Genomic DNA, 14776 nt, shown 5'->3' on the forward strand with positions numbered 1-14776 from the left:
AAATGAAATTGAAAATCTGCAAGTCCTAAAACCTTTCTGTTGCATACAAATAAGACACCGCATGTTATGTATATTTTTAACGCTGGAGTCTCTGGATTTGATTTATTAAATCAAACTAGCTTCTGGCAAGAACATGAAAGTCTGATCATTACGGGGTTATTATGTTGTTGTAAGTGGAGAAATGTGGTTGGAGGGCTTTGCGAGTGTAGATCTGATTGGCAGGAGGCTGGAGCTCTGCAGACACCTGTTGTGTCTCCTTAAAGCGACGGCGGAGCTGTGGGCTGCATCAATCGCGTCGCCTCGTCCTTTGACATCAGCAGCGGCTGCTGCATCCTCACCGGGACGCGGAGACACAAAGGCTTGTTGTGTAACTAATTGAGGGCTTTACTGGTCGCGGTGGGCAAATACGCATTAAGGGTTGCGGTTTGTGTGGTTATGTTCATTAAGACATTCCTGCACGGATTGGGGCGACAGAGAGTGGAGAGCTTTACATAATAAAGTGCATGCTTTTCACGTGAAATGCCCCTTTAAAAGCGGGCTCCCTTCAGCCACATTGAGGCACATCGTAAACGAGCGGACTGGGAGGAGTGAAAAGTCTGTGACAGCTGCACTTTGTTGTGTCAATTCGGCGTCAGTATGGTCTCGTCTTATCCTTTACCGGAGGGCTTCTCCGACTTTGATGTGTTCTCCCTGGGATCGTGTCTGCTGGTGGAGGGTGAGTGGTTTCTTTTTTTGTTTTGTTTTGTGTTGGAATTCAGCCAAAACACTACGAGGCTACGAGGGCATGACAGGACTTGACGCAGCCCGGTCACTGGCAGTATAATGATGTGGGAGGCAGGGTCTGTTGCTTTCTCTTTAAACTCATGAATTAACCTTCACATATAGTATGTAAACAAAGGCATGGTGCATGCTTATGAAATGTCACGGTGCTGCATGTGGCGCAATATGCATCGCCGTGCGCACTGATTTCCATTCATCGCCGCGCGTTTTCAATTTCATGATTGTTTATTTCTGTTCCATCCAAAGGTCTGCTGGGCTTCTTTCTAAATGCGGTGACAGTCATTGCTTTCCTCAAAGTGAGAGAGCTGAGGACCCCCAGCAATTTCCTAGTGTTCAGCTTAGCGTTGGCTGATATGGGCATCTCAATGAACGCCACCATCGCCGCTTTCTCCAGCTTCTTGAGGTGAGTGATGTAACCAGTCCTTCCTTTCATAATGGATAGCGAGGTCTGGCGAAATGTAGTCACATGAAATACAATGAGCGAATAATACCTGGCTACCATCATCATCATCAATCATATATACATGGCGCTGTATAATCAATACAAGGAGGAATAATCAGGGTTGTAGGTTGGAGGTGGGGGCGGTCAATGCTCTGCTAAAGCCAATAGTTATTATGTGCAGGGGGGATTTTCAAGCTGTAATCACGAGATGAGAGATGCTGCTCCCAGTGTTCAGGAGTCAAGGGATTATATGTACTATTATTATTAGTTATGTAGTTTTAAATATAAACTCATGGCCTGAAATAGGTGAATTGATTGATTGCTTGCATTAATCAGTGTTTCCATCTGTTTGGTTGAGAAGCATTTTAGCATTTTTTCCTGCTATAGTGGGCTTAACTTTCATTAATTCTCCACCTTCTGTCTCCAGGTACTGGCCTTATGGCTCTGAGGGATGCCAGACTCACGGTTTCCAGGGTTTCGTGACAGCTCTCGCCAGCATCCACTTCATAGCCGCCATCGCCTGGGACAGATACCACCAGTACTGCACTAGTAAGATGAAACCTTTTAGTTACAACAAAAAAAACATTTTATTTTCCCTCACCAACAGAGCAAAGGCTCCTTTTCTTACTCTCTATGTTTCAAACACACACATGACATCCAAGCATACACTGAGCAGGTTTTTGTTCTTGGTTTCCATCTGATTTTAAGATCTCCTGCTCTTCTGAAGAGGCCAGCTGGTCAAAGAGTGGGCTGTTGTATTTAATTTGCCACAGACTCCAGTGATGCCAAGGCAAAATAATAAACAAATACCCTGTGAAGATAGCAAACAAAGAAGGTGCTATAAGCAGATGAGCAGATGGTGTTAAAACCGTGACCTGGGAGGCTTCAGTGCTGAGTAGGAAATGTTTTCTTTTTATAGTGAGGAATAAAATCAGCCCCTGTGCTATTATTAGCCCTCATTAATAACAGGATGCAGGGGAAGAGAAGGTGACTCACACCTGACTTGCAGTTCACACTGTTGTCTGTGCTTATTAGACAGTTAGTTACTTTGGTGTTAACACATCGAAACAAAGTGTTTCTTCAGTAACGTGACCTTTGTTGGAGGTGTGTGAAATCGTAATGATGAATGTTTCAAACTTGCTCTTATCAGGGACAAAGCTGCAGTGGAGCAGCGCCATCACTCTGTCTGTATTTATCTGGCTCTTCACTGCCTTCTGGTCTGCCATGCCCCTCATCGGCTGGGGAGAGTATGACTACGAGCCCCTCAGGACCTGCTGCACTCTGGACTACAGCAAGGGAGACAGGTATTGTTACACACACATGCACAAACACACTTTAAAATACAGTCAAGATAAATGTAGATTGCATTCCTCACCCTCACTGTGAGTATTGATTTTGCCGCCCTTTGTGCATTTTTCTCTCCACAGAAACTACGTGTCCTACTTGATCCCCATGTCTATCTTCAACATGGCCATCCAGATGTTTGTTGTCATGTCCTCCTATCAGTCCATTGCACAGAAATTCAAGAAGACTGGAAACCCCAGGGTAAGTTTGAAAAACAAAATAAAGCCAACAACATAGGGTCAGAAGTGTAAAGTGATACACACAGATTTGAATTCAAGTTGGCACAGTCATTTGATTTTTTTTTTCATACCAGCACAGAGACAAACTGACTCTGTTGTGCGTCAGTTGCTCATAACCCAAATTCAATCACATACTTGATGCAGAGGAATTTAGAGATGACTGAAATCCAAGACACAGACTGGTGAGTAACAGGGCAGTTAACTAATGCACAAATCCTTACAAATATGCAACCCATACAAAGATTCATCCTGCTTTGAAGTCACTCATTGGCAGGAATATTACTAAGTGCATTTACTTAGGTGCTGGACTTAAATACACATTTGATCTACTTGTACTTTGTATAGTATTTTCTGTTCGTGCCACTTAATACTTCTACTCCACTACCATTCAGTGGGAAATACTGTACTTTTCACTTTACTATATTTATCCAACAGCTTTAGTTAATTTACAAAGTAAGATTTTTGCATACAAAACATATATAGAGCTTATAAAATATGATGTTTCTTAGAACTCAAACTGCTCAACAGTGTACAGAAGTACAGCTGAAACGATAACAGAAAATTAATTGGTAACTGTTGTGCTAATTTAAGTCATTTTTCGTGCACAAACATTTCATGGTTCCGGCTTTACAAATGAAAGGATTTGCTGCTTTTCCTTTTAATAATTTTAATTTATTTTAAATAATTTGGAATTTTGTGCTATTTGTTGGACAAAACAAACATTGTAGAGGAGAGGCTTTGGTCTCTCTGTTGTTGTGAGGGCATTTCTTACTTTTTTCAGAATTTTTATGAATGAAAAAATCAGTCAATTAATGGGGAAAATAATTAGCAGATCAGTCCATAATGAAAATAATCATTAGTTGCAGACCTATACAAAGTAGTTAAACAAGTAGCCATACTTAAACTTACTGCGAACCCTGCTTTTAAATAAATGCATGAAAATAATGATATTTAATAGTATAACAGACACAAGGGAATTTTTTTCTGCATTGGGTGCTTTCACTTTGAATACTTTTACATTTATTCAAGTAACATTATCAAAGCAGGACCTGTTTTTACAGTGTAGTATCAGCACTCACACTTCAGTAAAGAATCTGAATACTTCCTCTGCCGCTGCCCACTGAAAGAAATCAGAGGAACTCTCCCCATGATGACATCTACTGAATCTCTTTCTATTGTAAACACAACTTCCTCACGTGGTCCTCATTCAGAGTGACAAACAGACAGTGAATGTGGAGCACGTGGGCCTTGACATATATAGGTCATTGCTTGAGGGGGAAGACCGAGTGCTTCAGTCCGGAATCCGGACAGTAGCTGGTGTGTGCTGAAAAGAACAATGTATCTGTGAATGGCGAGTTCAATAATGGGGTTCCTCAGGGGCTAAATCAGTTTGCCTCACTTTATGTTGCGTAAGCCCATTATTAACAGTCATCTGAGCTGACCCAGAGACACTTTCATTACACACAAAGGCTGCAAAATGGAGACACCAAAGCTTGCCACCAGGGCAAAGCAATTATGTAATGTAATGTATAGTCACACACTGCCCAATATGTGAAGCACATGAGTGTGTTTTCAGCACAAACTCCTGCTGTGCAGCCAAACTTTGTTGAGAGTTTGAATTTTTTACTTTGTCTTAACATCATATAGCTTCAATGCAGAGTTGAAACAAGCTAAAACAGAATATATAATATGGTCAGACAGTGTGGGATAAAAGGATTTTTCTAACCTCAAAGCTACTTAAGAGGCGAACCTGCATTTTAAGTGGTTAAATGTCTACTTTGACCACTGGATTACGGCAAACTGCCCTTTTACTCACTAGCTGTTTCTGTTTTCTAGCTGAGCATGAGTGATCTTAACACGGACACTCCCAGACATTATCCCAGGCGTGTGACTGGACCACATGACAAAAGGCGTTTTTGTTTCTTTCACTTTTCATGGTTGATCAGTAATTAATCATGTATGTGTATTCCTCCTGCTCTGCCTCTCTCTGTGCTTTACCCTCTGTAGTTCAACCCCAACACTCCTCTTAAAACTATGCTGCTCTGTTGGGGCCCCTATGGTGTCCTGGCTTTCTACGCCGCTGTGGAGAACGCCAACCTGGTCTCACCAAAGCTCAGGATGGTAAGGACAGTCAGCACCTACATGCACACAAAAACCTTCCACTAGAATTCAAATATATTAATCTGAATATTTTAAAATGCAGATCATATAATCTGCACCCTGTTGCACTTTGGACATACATACATGTATAGTAAAATATTGTAAAAGTCCCCATGTGTAGAATGTGAGGATTTTTGATGTGAATTTTGATGGGATAATGAAGATTCTACACATCTTGGGGGCAGCAGATTTACCAATCTGAAAATCATCAGTCCACATGTCAAAGTATCCTTGAGCAAGATACTGAACCCCAAATTTTTCCCATTGGCTATATTGTATGGCAGCATTGGCCACCAGTGTGTGAATGTGTGTGTGTGAATGGGTGATTGTGACTAGTAGTGTGAAAAGCACTTTGAGTGGTGGAAAGACCAGAAAGGCGCTAAGTGCAAGTCCATTTGCCATTTAATCCTTTAAAACCTGAGCAAATTGGCTTGCGTTCTTTCAAAAACATGGGAAGAAGGTAATGAGCAATGAAAGAGGAAAATACCCAAAAAAATTGCAAAAAAATAGTGAAAAGAAAAAAAATTCAAAACAAGATAATTAATAAAAAGAAAAAAAGGAAAAACAATTATTTATTTATTAATTATTTAAATATTAATTTTAAATATGTTGAACATTTCTTACCAAGTTCCTTGTTGTCTTTTTTCTCCATGTATTTGAAATTGCACCAGTTTGCTCAGGGTTCAAAGGTTTAAATGCTTGCGACAGGCATCTGAAAGCACCACAAAAAATTGATTTCACTCCAGGTTTCAAAGGGTTCAAAGGAAAACCACCTAAAGTAGGAATTCCAATATGTTATTTCCATGCTGTAGGAAAGTTCAATCAATACTTATGGGCATGTGTTATTCTTTTCCAAAGCGAGAAACCAGAGAAGTAAATCAACTGGTATAAAGTCTGGAGCTGCTCCATAGATAATGAATGGGAAACAGATTTTGTGGAACCACAGAATATTTGTTTTATTATTATAATTAGTGTTTGTCTCAGATCTGAAACTGAACATGTATCCATATACTCAGAACATTCCTCTAGGTGCTCTCAGAACATATTTCCCTATTCAGTGTCTACAGAGCAGCTCCACACTTTATACTCAATGACCATGAATTTTAATTTTGGCACTCTGGTATGAATTTTGAAAATAGGCGTAGTTCCCCTTTAATTAACCAGCTTAACAAGCAGTTCTGCTTGATAGCTGTATTTTAGTGCATTTCCGTGATAATCTGCAACACTCCTTGAGGTCTTTAAAGCACTAACAACCTTGTCATGCTTGCACCTGTCTCTGCAGATGGCACCTATCCTGGCTAAAACCTCTCCCACCTTCAATGTCTTCCTGTACGCTTTGGGAAATGAGAACTACAGAGGAGGCATCTGGCAGTTCCTCACCGGGGAAAAGATTGATGTGCCTCAAATTGAGAACAAGTCCAAATAAACTAAGCATGCAATAATTACACACACTTACTGTCCTGGTGGTTTCTCACAGGTACCTCAGTGTTTCTGTCTGTGGGTGTACGTGCATGTGGTGGTAGCCATTGTCCCTTTTTAACATCTGTCCCGGATTTGTTGTTCTTTGTGTCTGCAACTGTGTTTCACAAAGGATTTGTCAAGCAACACAAGATTGAATTTAGATTATAAAAGGTGAACAAAACTAAACATGTCCAAACAATTCGTCTTGGGAGGGACTACAAAGTGCAGCAGTGTTTCATTATATTATGCAGTAAATGCAACACAAACACACTGGACTTGGCTATTTGTGTAACAAAGAGATTTCTCTGGTTTTCTCAGGTCAATATGAAATTTAATGTCATTTTTTAATGAGATTTTTTTTTAAATTCATCTTAAGAAAAACTTTATGTGACCAAACATCATCCATGATGTAGATAAATTATTTTTGTTACAACGTAAAATACGAACAGTCTCTCAATGAAAGTTATGTAAAGGTCAAATCACAGATGCTGTAGATATTAGCTAACAGAGGATTCACGTCACAGATTTACGTTTCACCTCTGTGGGCCTGGGGACAGCCTCCCTTGTATATCGCGCCTGCAAATGAAATGGGAATGTGTTTGCATGCAACTCTCATCATGCTCTTTACAGTTGTGAGTGACCTCTGTATCCAGAGTAGAACTGCGCTAATCCTCTAAACAAGAGGACCATTCTTCAATATACAGCCCCCACGACAAGTTAGAGATTAGTCGTGGCTGTAGATTAACTGGGCGTGCTTCTCGCCTGCAGATTTGCATATAAAGTAAAGATAGAAGCCTGTGTGACATTTAAACAGCACCACAATGAGAAAAGTATCAATTTATTGCAGTTTATTTCAATTTACTTAACAATGAATAATGAGTAATTAGCTATGGCTGCTTCTAAATGTTATTGAAATCCCTTCCAGACTTAGACATTTTTTAAAGGAGCTGTATGCGACATTCAGAGCATCAATATAGCGGCAAACTACTATAGTAATGGCCTCTTGACCAGACAATGAAGTCATGCTAACTGTGTGTGTGGTCCGATCTAGACTGCTAGATCCAGCTTCTCTGTTCTTTATTGTGGTAGCCATCCCAGCCACACGTGCATGGAAGTCCCTGTATGTGTGTCCCAGTGGCTGGCTAACAGTCACCACTCTGCACTGCTCTCATACTGCAGTTAACGCTGATATCAGGACAGCATCGTTGCAGAAGCAGAGTGTCCACTCTCAGGATTGTTGCTGTTGTTAGCACTGCTTATAGAGCTAGCACTGTTAGCTGCTAGCTTCCAGCTCAGCCACCATCGTGTTGAAAACCTTATGCAGACTTTCACGCCCCAGACTCTGAATCATAGATATGCTTTGAATGTCACAGACAGCTCCTTAAATTCATTAAACTTTCACATATCATAATAATAAAAAAATACAAAGACTGTGTTTTTTCCCCACATATGATTCTGTTTTCTTACAAACCTTAAAAACAACAAGACTTATAAATGATACACAATAACATACTGGTTATCATGTGAGTGGAGCAGCAGATAAACTCTCATACTATAACAATGGTGCATTTTAGTAGAAAAGCATAAAAATTCTAGCATTTCATAGCGTCATAATGTTTATTATCAGATGCTGAGGGAAGTCAAATTTCACCTCTGAGGACCATGTGAGATCAAATCCAAGATGGCTGCCAGTTTACCTAGTCTAATGTTGAAATGCATTTAATTCTGTAACTAAACAGAGTGAAAAACATTTAAGATGTCATTTACAAGTGATTTGGAGATAGCCATTTATTTCTGGTGTTACTTCTGAGGTCACCAGAGCACAATAAAAATCAAATAATACAATGGTGCTATGACAAGATCTGTGGTAATAATCTGGAGCCGTCTCATGTTTTTATAACAAATGGTGCAGGAACAGAAAAGAGACATTTAATTAGAACACTACAGTATGAGTCATCAAGGCTACTATTGACACTGTGTCGTCACCCTGTGTACATTTGTGTATCGTTAACTGCTCTGACTGGCATTACTGCAAACAATTTATATGCTTAAATTATTTCTAATTCACGTAACAATGGCACAGGCATGAAATTACCCTACACACCTCTATATATAATAGCTTGTCTGCCAAATACAGTCAGTGCAAATTTTTATAGTTGATGAATACCCATGGTTGATCACAAACTGATGGCACATTGCAGATTATGGCAGATCACACAAAGTGATGATTTAACCCTGTTCAGTGATGTAAGTGTGGTTGTTGTTGGAGATATTTTTCCCACTGCTTCCAGTAAAAATGAGGCTATTGTATGTTGACAGTGTAGGTGTGAACCTGCGGTGTAACGTCTTTAAAGTTGTCATATTAAATATTATTGTTAGGCAGAAAGATGCTGTGTTTGCAGTTATTAAATAGAGTAAACATTCAAAAGGAACGCCACATAAGCAAGTGATGTAGATTTGCTGAAGAGACGTGAAACTGGTGAAGACACATTATTGTTGTACATTTTTCACACGAATGTTCAAGTTAGTAATCTGGAGCAATTATTGAAAATGTGTAGAATATATAGACATAGATGCTCAGGATTTTAGACATAATAAAAAACAGAGAAACTTGAAATAATGCAGGGACATCATACTGAAGTGTATAATACACGTGTGGATGAAAAGCTGGTTCTGTAGTTCAGTGGATACGTTCTCATATTATAGTAATTGTGCATTAAAAGATAAAAGCATTACATTTCTAGGATATTTAGTGCATACCATTAGGTTTATTTTTCAGATGTGGACGTCAAATCCAAGATGGCCGGCAGTCAGCCTGGTCTAATGTACAATGGTCTAATTTTGGAACTAGAAAGAACAGCAGAGGAGATACCCGCACACCATTGAAACTGGGCTAGAAAGCCACAAGAAGGTCCACTGGCTGAGATCAAATCAAAAACAGTCTATTTATTTAAGACATCTGTGCATAAAAAAAGGTGGTTTTGAGAGGAAAGATCCATCATCTTTCACAGTGCAGGAGTTTAGTTTCCAGATCTGTATTTTTGCAACTAGGATTAACTACATCAATGCCAAAGAAACGGAGTGCAGTGGCTGCATGTTTGGCCTCCTGGAAGTGTCTAGCTACAGTAGATTTGGAAGAAGCCCATCGAGGCTGAGGACAGTGTTATGTCAGTCAGTGTAATTTGAGTATCTAAAAAATGAATAGCAGAAGTGTTAAATTCCATACTGAGTTTGATGGTATCATAAAGTGAATTGATATATTCACCAAAAGCAGTCAACTCAGATTGTGAGCCCCTGAAAATCAAAAAAAATGTTGTGGAATGTAGCCCATGAACAGATTAATGGAGTCTGGCGCAAATGTCACACTTATAGCAATGCCCTGAGTCTGTAGGAAGAAATCATTTTCAAAGGGAAAATAGTTTTTGGTCAATATGAGATTGGACATATCATCCAGGAGCTGTGTGGGAGGTGTCAGGTCATTGCTGTTGTCCAAAAAAAAACTGAAGGGCCTTTAGTCCACTAGAGTGAAACACTACGTTGTATCAAACTTTGTGTGAAATTTGTGTCCTGTCCTATTTTCACAAAGAAACTGTGACATGCACTGAATCTCTTGGTGAACATCATCTTTACAATTGATGGCCTTGTCCTAAATGTCTTAAATAATTCATCCTGATAAACTTGTAACGCGGCTCCATGCTACATTTGCCTGTCCTGCAGCAAATATTTTTTAAGTGACACCCCAGCTCTATCAATAGTAACCCTCGTACTTCATGTACTGGCTAAGCTAGTTTAAAGGAAAACTGGTGACTAATTCCACCTTTACTAGTGGCCCTTTTTTCTTTTGGAACAGTGGGTGTATAGGACACTATATAATTTGTGGGGAAAATGTACAAAGATGATGTGTCTTCAACAGTTTCTTGTCTCCTCAGCAAATCTACGTCACTTGCTTCATTGGCTCCCTCATTACATGATCAGCGTCCCACTTACGTGGCTGTTTTCTTTCTCACCCTGCCATTCACTCCTACTACACATGCTCACTCTCCATCTCTAGCTGTCATTGTCTGGGCTGTCAAATGAGTCATCAGCTGATTCTCAATCAGCCAACAGCACAGCGACACACCTTCTCTGTCAGCCTATCATCTTACTGCTCCTCATTTTAAATATGGTTCTTTCTCTGCCATACTTCTTTCTTGCTGCTGCACCCTCCACCTCCCCATCACCACCTAGTCTTTACAGATTCATCAGCCTCATCCGCCTCATCATCCATCAGCCACCACCACCACCAGTGTCTGGACTCCATGGGGGGATTTATCCTGCTGCTGCTCAGATGTCCCTCGATCACAAAATATCTCTCTCTGGTGTACAAGCGCAAAAGACTTCTGTTAAATCTTAATCATCATAAATCATCTGTTAATCTGTACACTCATATTCTATATTAAATATTATCTTACTTCATTCTCCTGTCTCTTTTGACTGAAAGTCCATTTGGGGCTACTTTATATGTCTTCTCCACTACGTTACAGAGGGAAATATTGTACTTTTTACTCCACTACATTTGTTTGGCAGCTTAATTTTCTAGTTACTTTGCAGATTCAGATTATTAAGACAAAATACAAACAAATATATTTCCTCATCATAGATTAAGCTACCAATAAAGCATTTAAAATTAACCACATCTTTACCTGTGACAACATTACAGTGACATGTACATTGTGCTATTGCTAATTTTACTTAAAGAGTTTTTCTGGATGTATGCTGGTGGATTTACTGGAAGTAGACGTTCAATGAGCACGATATAGATAACACCCAAAGGTTACAACATACAGTAGAAGCTCCCAGTTGGCGTTTCTAAGCAGATTAATTGACGACAGCCTGTCAGTGGATTGTTGCATAATTATGCAGTAAAGACACATGTGCTGTGGGCAAACCCAGCTCCATCGTAATCAGTATCGTTCTGATGTACTCCAGCTAATTCAGTCATCTGCAGGAAAAGAAACACCACAGATAAGACTCTTCAGATTGAATAAAATTCTCTTGAAAAAAGGATTAAATGTGCTGCATGTACCAGTCCTGAGCAGATTACTGTCATTATAATTGAAATAAAACTTCCACCAGGCCCTCCACGACAAGAACATCAAAGTCCCCAGACACTGACGGACATATGGAGCCGTCATCTGGTGGGAAGTTACTTTGACCTCACTTCCTAAACCGCTGCAGGCCAACATGATCAACTGCCAACACGAAAGGATTTTTTTTAGAGTTTCAAGGAATATTATGTAATAAATAATTATAAAAATACCTGATGCATCAGTGGAAGTTATTTGTTTGCTATAATAAAAATACTTTCACTTTCCTCATGGCGTTTATTCGTATCTCATAATGATTGTTCATCATAGACTATGTACACAGATCAATTATTTAAACCACGCTTGCCAGAGATTTATGTCAGATAACTGCTGGATTATGATATAGTTTGAATTCAAATGTCTGGCTGCAGACCACAGTTTGCTTTTTTTTCTTCCCCTCTCTTACAATCAAACATATTCAGGTACTTAAGAGTTCACAGAGGATTATGTCTGGTCAACCGATGAAGTTTTCATATGGGCTTTTTGAGAGGATTACACAGCAACCTGACTGCGAGCGCAGGAGAGAGAATCAAAGTGAGTGAGGACTGTTCCAGAAAGAAAGAAGAAGTTATATGAATCGGCTTCCCCTGAGCAATGAGGGAGAAAATAATAATAATACGGGGCTGATGAGGACAGTTGTAACACTGGATAACACTGGCAGCATGAATCAACAACAAGCAACAGATCATGTGTACAGATGCTATCTGCACCAGTTTTGCAGTAAATAAGTGAATGATCAATCAAAGATTGGGAGAATCAGCTGACCCTGGAAGTAAATAACATGCTGCTCATTTGTGCTCGTATATGCTGTATTAATTATTGTTAGACTATGAGGTAGTTCAGGGGTTGGCACCTGCAGCTCCGGAGGCACACGTGGCCCTTTAGCCCCTCTCTAGTGGCTCCCTGTGGCTTTAACAGATATCATATGGACATGAGCAACAGTTTGTTTTGGGTTTTGTTGACATTTTAATTTTCATTTATCATTTTTTGGGGGGGGGCTAAAGTGACTCTTGCCTTTGCCAGTTGCAAAATGTGTAGCCTATACACACCCAAAAAAAATGTTTCAATATTTGTCAACTAAAATGTGTGTCAAATGACTAAGGCCTTTTCCTCTAAATCTTCCCAAACCTCATTAGCAGAGGCTCATCTTGAGTCTCCCCAGTGAGGCTAGTTATAGATTCCAAATCCAAAACACGGAAAATCTTGGTGGAAAAAAGTTTAAGTAGCAAAGTTTAAGAACCAATTATCATTAATAGGCCACTGCAGTGTAGCCACATTGGTAAAACATATAAATGAATGCTCATTTCAACCTATTAGAAATGTTGATAGGCTAATTTATACCTAATTTTGTTTTGTCATTAGGCGCTTAAAAATGGGAAAATAGGGCCTAGGCTGAAAAATACCGAATTTACCCTTTAGGAAATGTCAGTGATAACAAAACCTAATAGTCACAGCAGCAAGCCTGGATAATAAGTGCTTGCGATGCTACCAATGAAGATGGAATTTTGATTAAATAAACAAGAATGCTTGAGATTTGAAAAGTTGTAAGTGGTGGCAAATGCTGTGTTCTCACCCACTTTGTCATACACTGTCCTGCTAAGGGAGAGTCAATTTTTTTGCATGAATGTTGTGTGTTAAACATGCACACAAACCCAAAGCGTGTAATTAAAATAAACTAATATGTAAATTATTTTTTCCTCTGTCTTTAAAACACGATCAAGGGTCTACAGCCATACTATTGGCTGATGCTGAGGCTATGCTAACAACAATGAGGGTAGCATGTTGGTGCTTAGCAGGTGTAATGTTTCGTTAAGCATGCTAAATGCTAACACTTGCAAAGTAGCACTAAATACAAAGTGCAGCTGAGGCTCATGTGATTGTCATATTAGTGCAGCTCTTGGTTAACAATTACTTTCTTTTTATCTGTGTTATATAATTATCTCTATAAACCTTGTGACCTTTACTCAGATAGACGGCATAAACATACATTTAGCTACATTTCAAAAGATGTGACTCAAAAAGGCAAAGATGTACAAAAAGGAAAAACTGCTGCAGCCATCCCTAGTTCCCCAAACAGGCCTTATTCTTAATCCTTCTTGTGCACAGAATCCCTTTGCCGCTCATAAGGGGTGGAACAAATAGAGTCTGATCTCCAACCTGGAGAACGTCATTTTGCCAAATCAACACCAGCTCCTCTGAATCACCATCTTTGGTAGAATCAGATGGTGATTCTCCTCAGTGGCTGACCTCAGGCCCAGCCAGGCGCAATAACAAGTTGAGGTGTCAGCTTGCTGCCTCGGATCAGACACACATTCATCCTCTCCATTAGTGATCTTGACTGTCAGATGTGAAGCTGGTTATATAACCCCAGACCCTAAGACTACACACACACACACACACACACACACACACACATGCTCTTGTTGAGCAGCCACAGGACAATCAATGGTAATGCTGACCACAGCTGCTCCTCCAATCAGTTCATTGAATTTGGGATATCACACCATTTGTACACTACGTGATTTACATGAAAAAACAGACATGCAACAACATCGTATACATATCCAATCTTAAGACAGCAATCAACCTCAGCCATTATACACTAGAGAAAAACATATTTGTTTTGAAGAAACAGTGTTCTACAGGATTAGTGTTTCAGTGTAATCTGGATTAAAGTGGAGTTGTGCGTCACTGCCCTTTAGAAATCGCTGTTTGAATTAATTAAACCACTCACTTTGATCAGTACAGGGTGGACAATAATGTGACCACTTCACATACTGACACCTTAACTTACAGTGGATGTTTTTTACCCTAAAATACATGTAAATAAAATAATTTAACTAATCATCTACTGAGGACACGCATGAAGAGGTGCAGTTTTCCCACAACATTGTCGATTCACTAAAGTGACATATCTTTGTTTATGCAAGGACAGTATGTTCACATGCATTTCTCCTATTTTGTTGATTATGATTGTCAAACTCCCCAGGTAGCATTGGAAGCAGCAGCTGCACTATGCTTTGATTAAATGACTGGATTTCACACGATGTTGCTTTTAATCCATTCAGCTACATGGATTATCATATCAATCAACTTATTTTTTAAATGCAGTGTGTATGTAATGCTGTACTGCTTTCCATTTATATCTGTGTTGAATTGTTGAGTATCCATACAGGACACTTACTGTATATAAACGCATCTGATGTCTGACTGTTTCAAGGCCC

General features: G+C 39.5%; 1 protein-coding gene across 1 annotated transcript; it reads left to right on the plus strand.

The window, feature by feature from the left end:
• The first annotated feature begins 454 nt into the window (after positions 1-454).
• On the plus strand, positions 455-6416 carry rgra (retinal G protein coupled receptor a). The gene is made up of 7 exons (XM_033613795.2): positions 455-715; positions 1027-1183; positions 1650-1771; positions 2373-2526; positions 2650-2767; positions 4813-4926; positions 6248-6416. Exons 1-7 carry the CDS (start codon positions 637-639, stop codon positions 6389-6391), a joined length of 888 nt encoding a protein of 295 aa, XP_033469686.1. The 5' UTR covers positions 455-636; the 3' UTR covers positions 6392-6416.
• The last annotated feature ends 8360 nt before the right edge of the window (positions 6417-14776 follow it).

This window comes from Epinephelus lanceolatus, chromosome 17, assembly GCF_041903045.1.
Source record: "Epinephelus lanceolatus isolate andai-2023 chromosome 17, ASM4190304v1, whole genome shotgun sequence".
NCBI lineage: Eukaryota > Metazoa > Chordata > Actinopteri > Perciformes > Serranidae > Epinephelus > Epinephelus lanceolatus.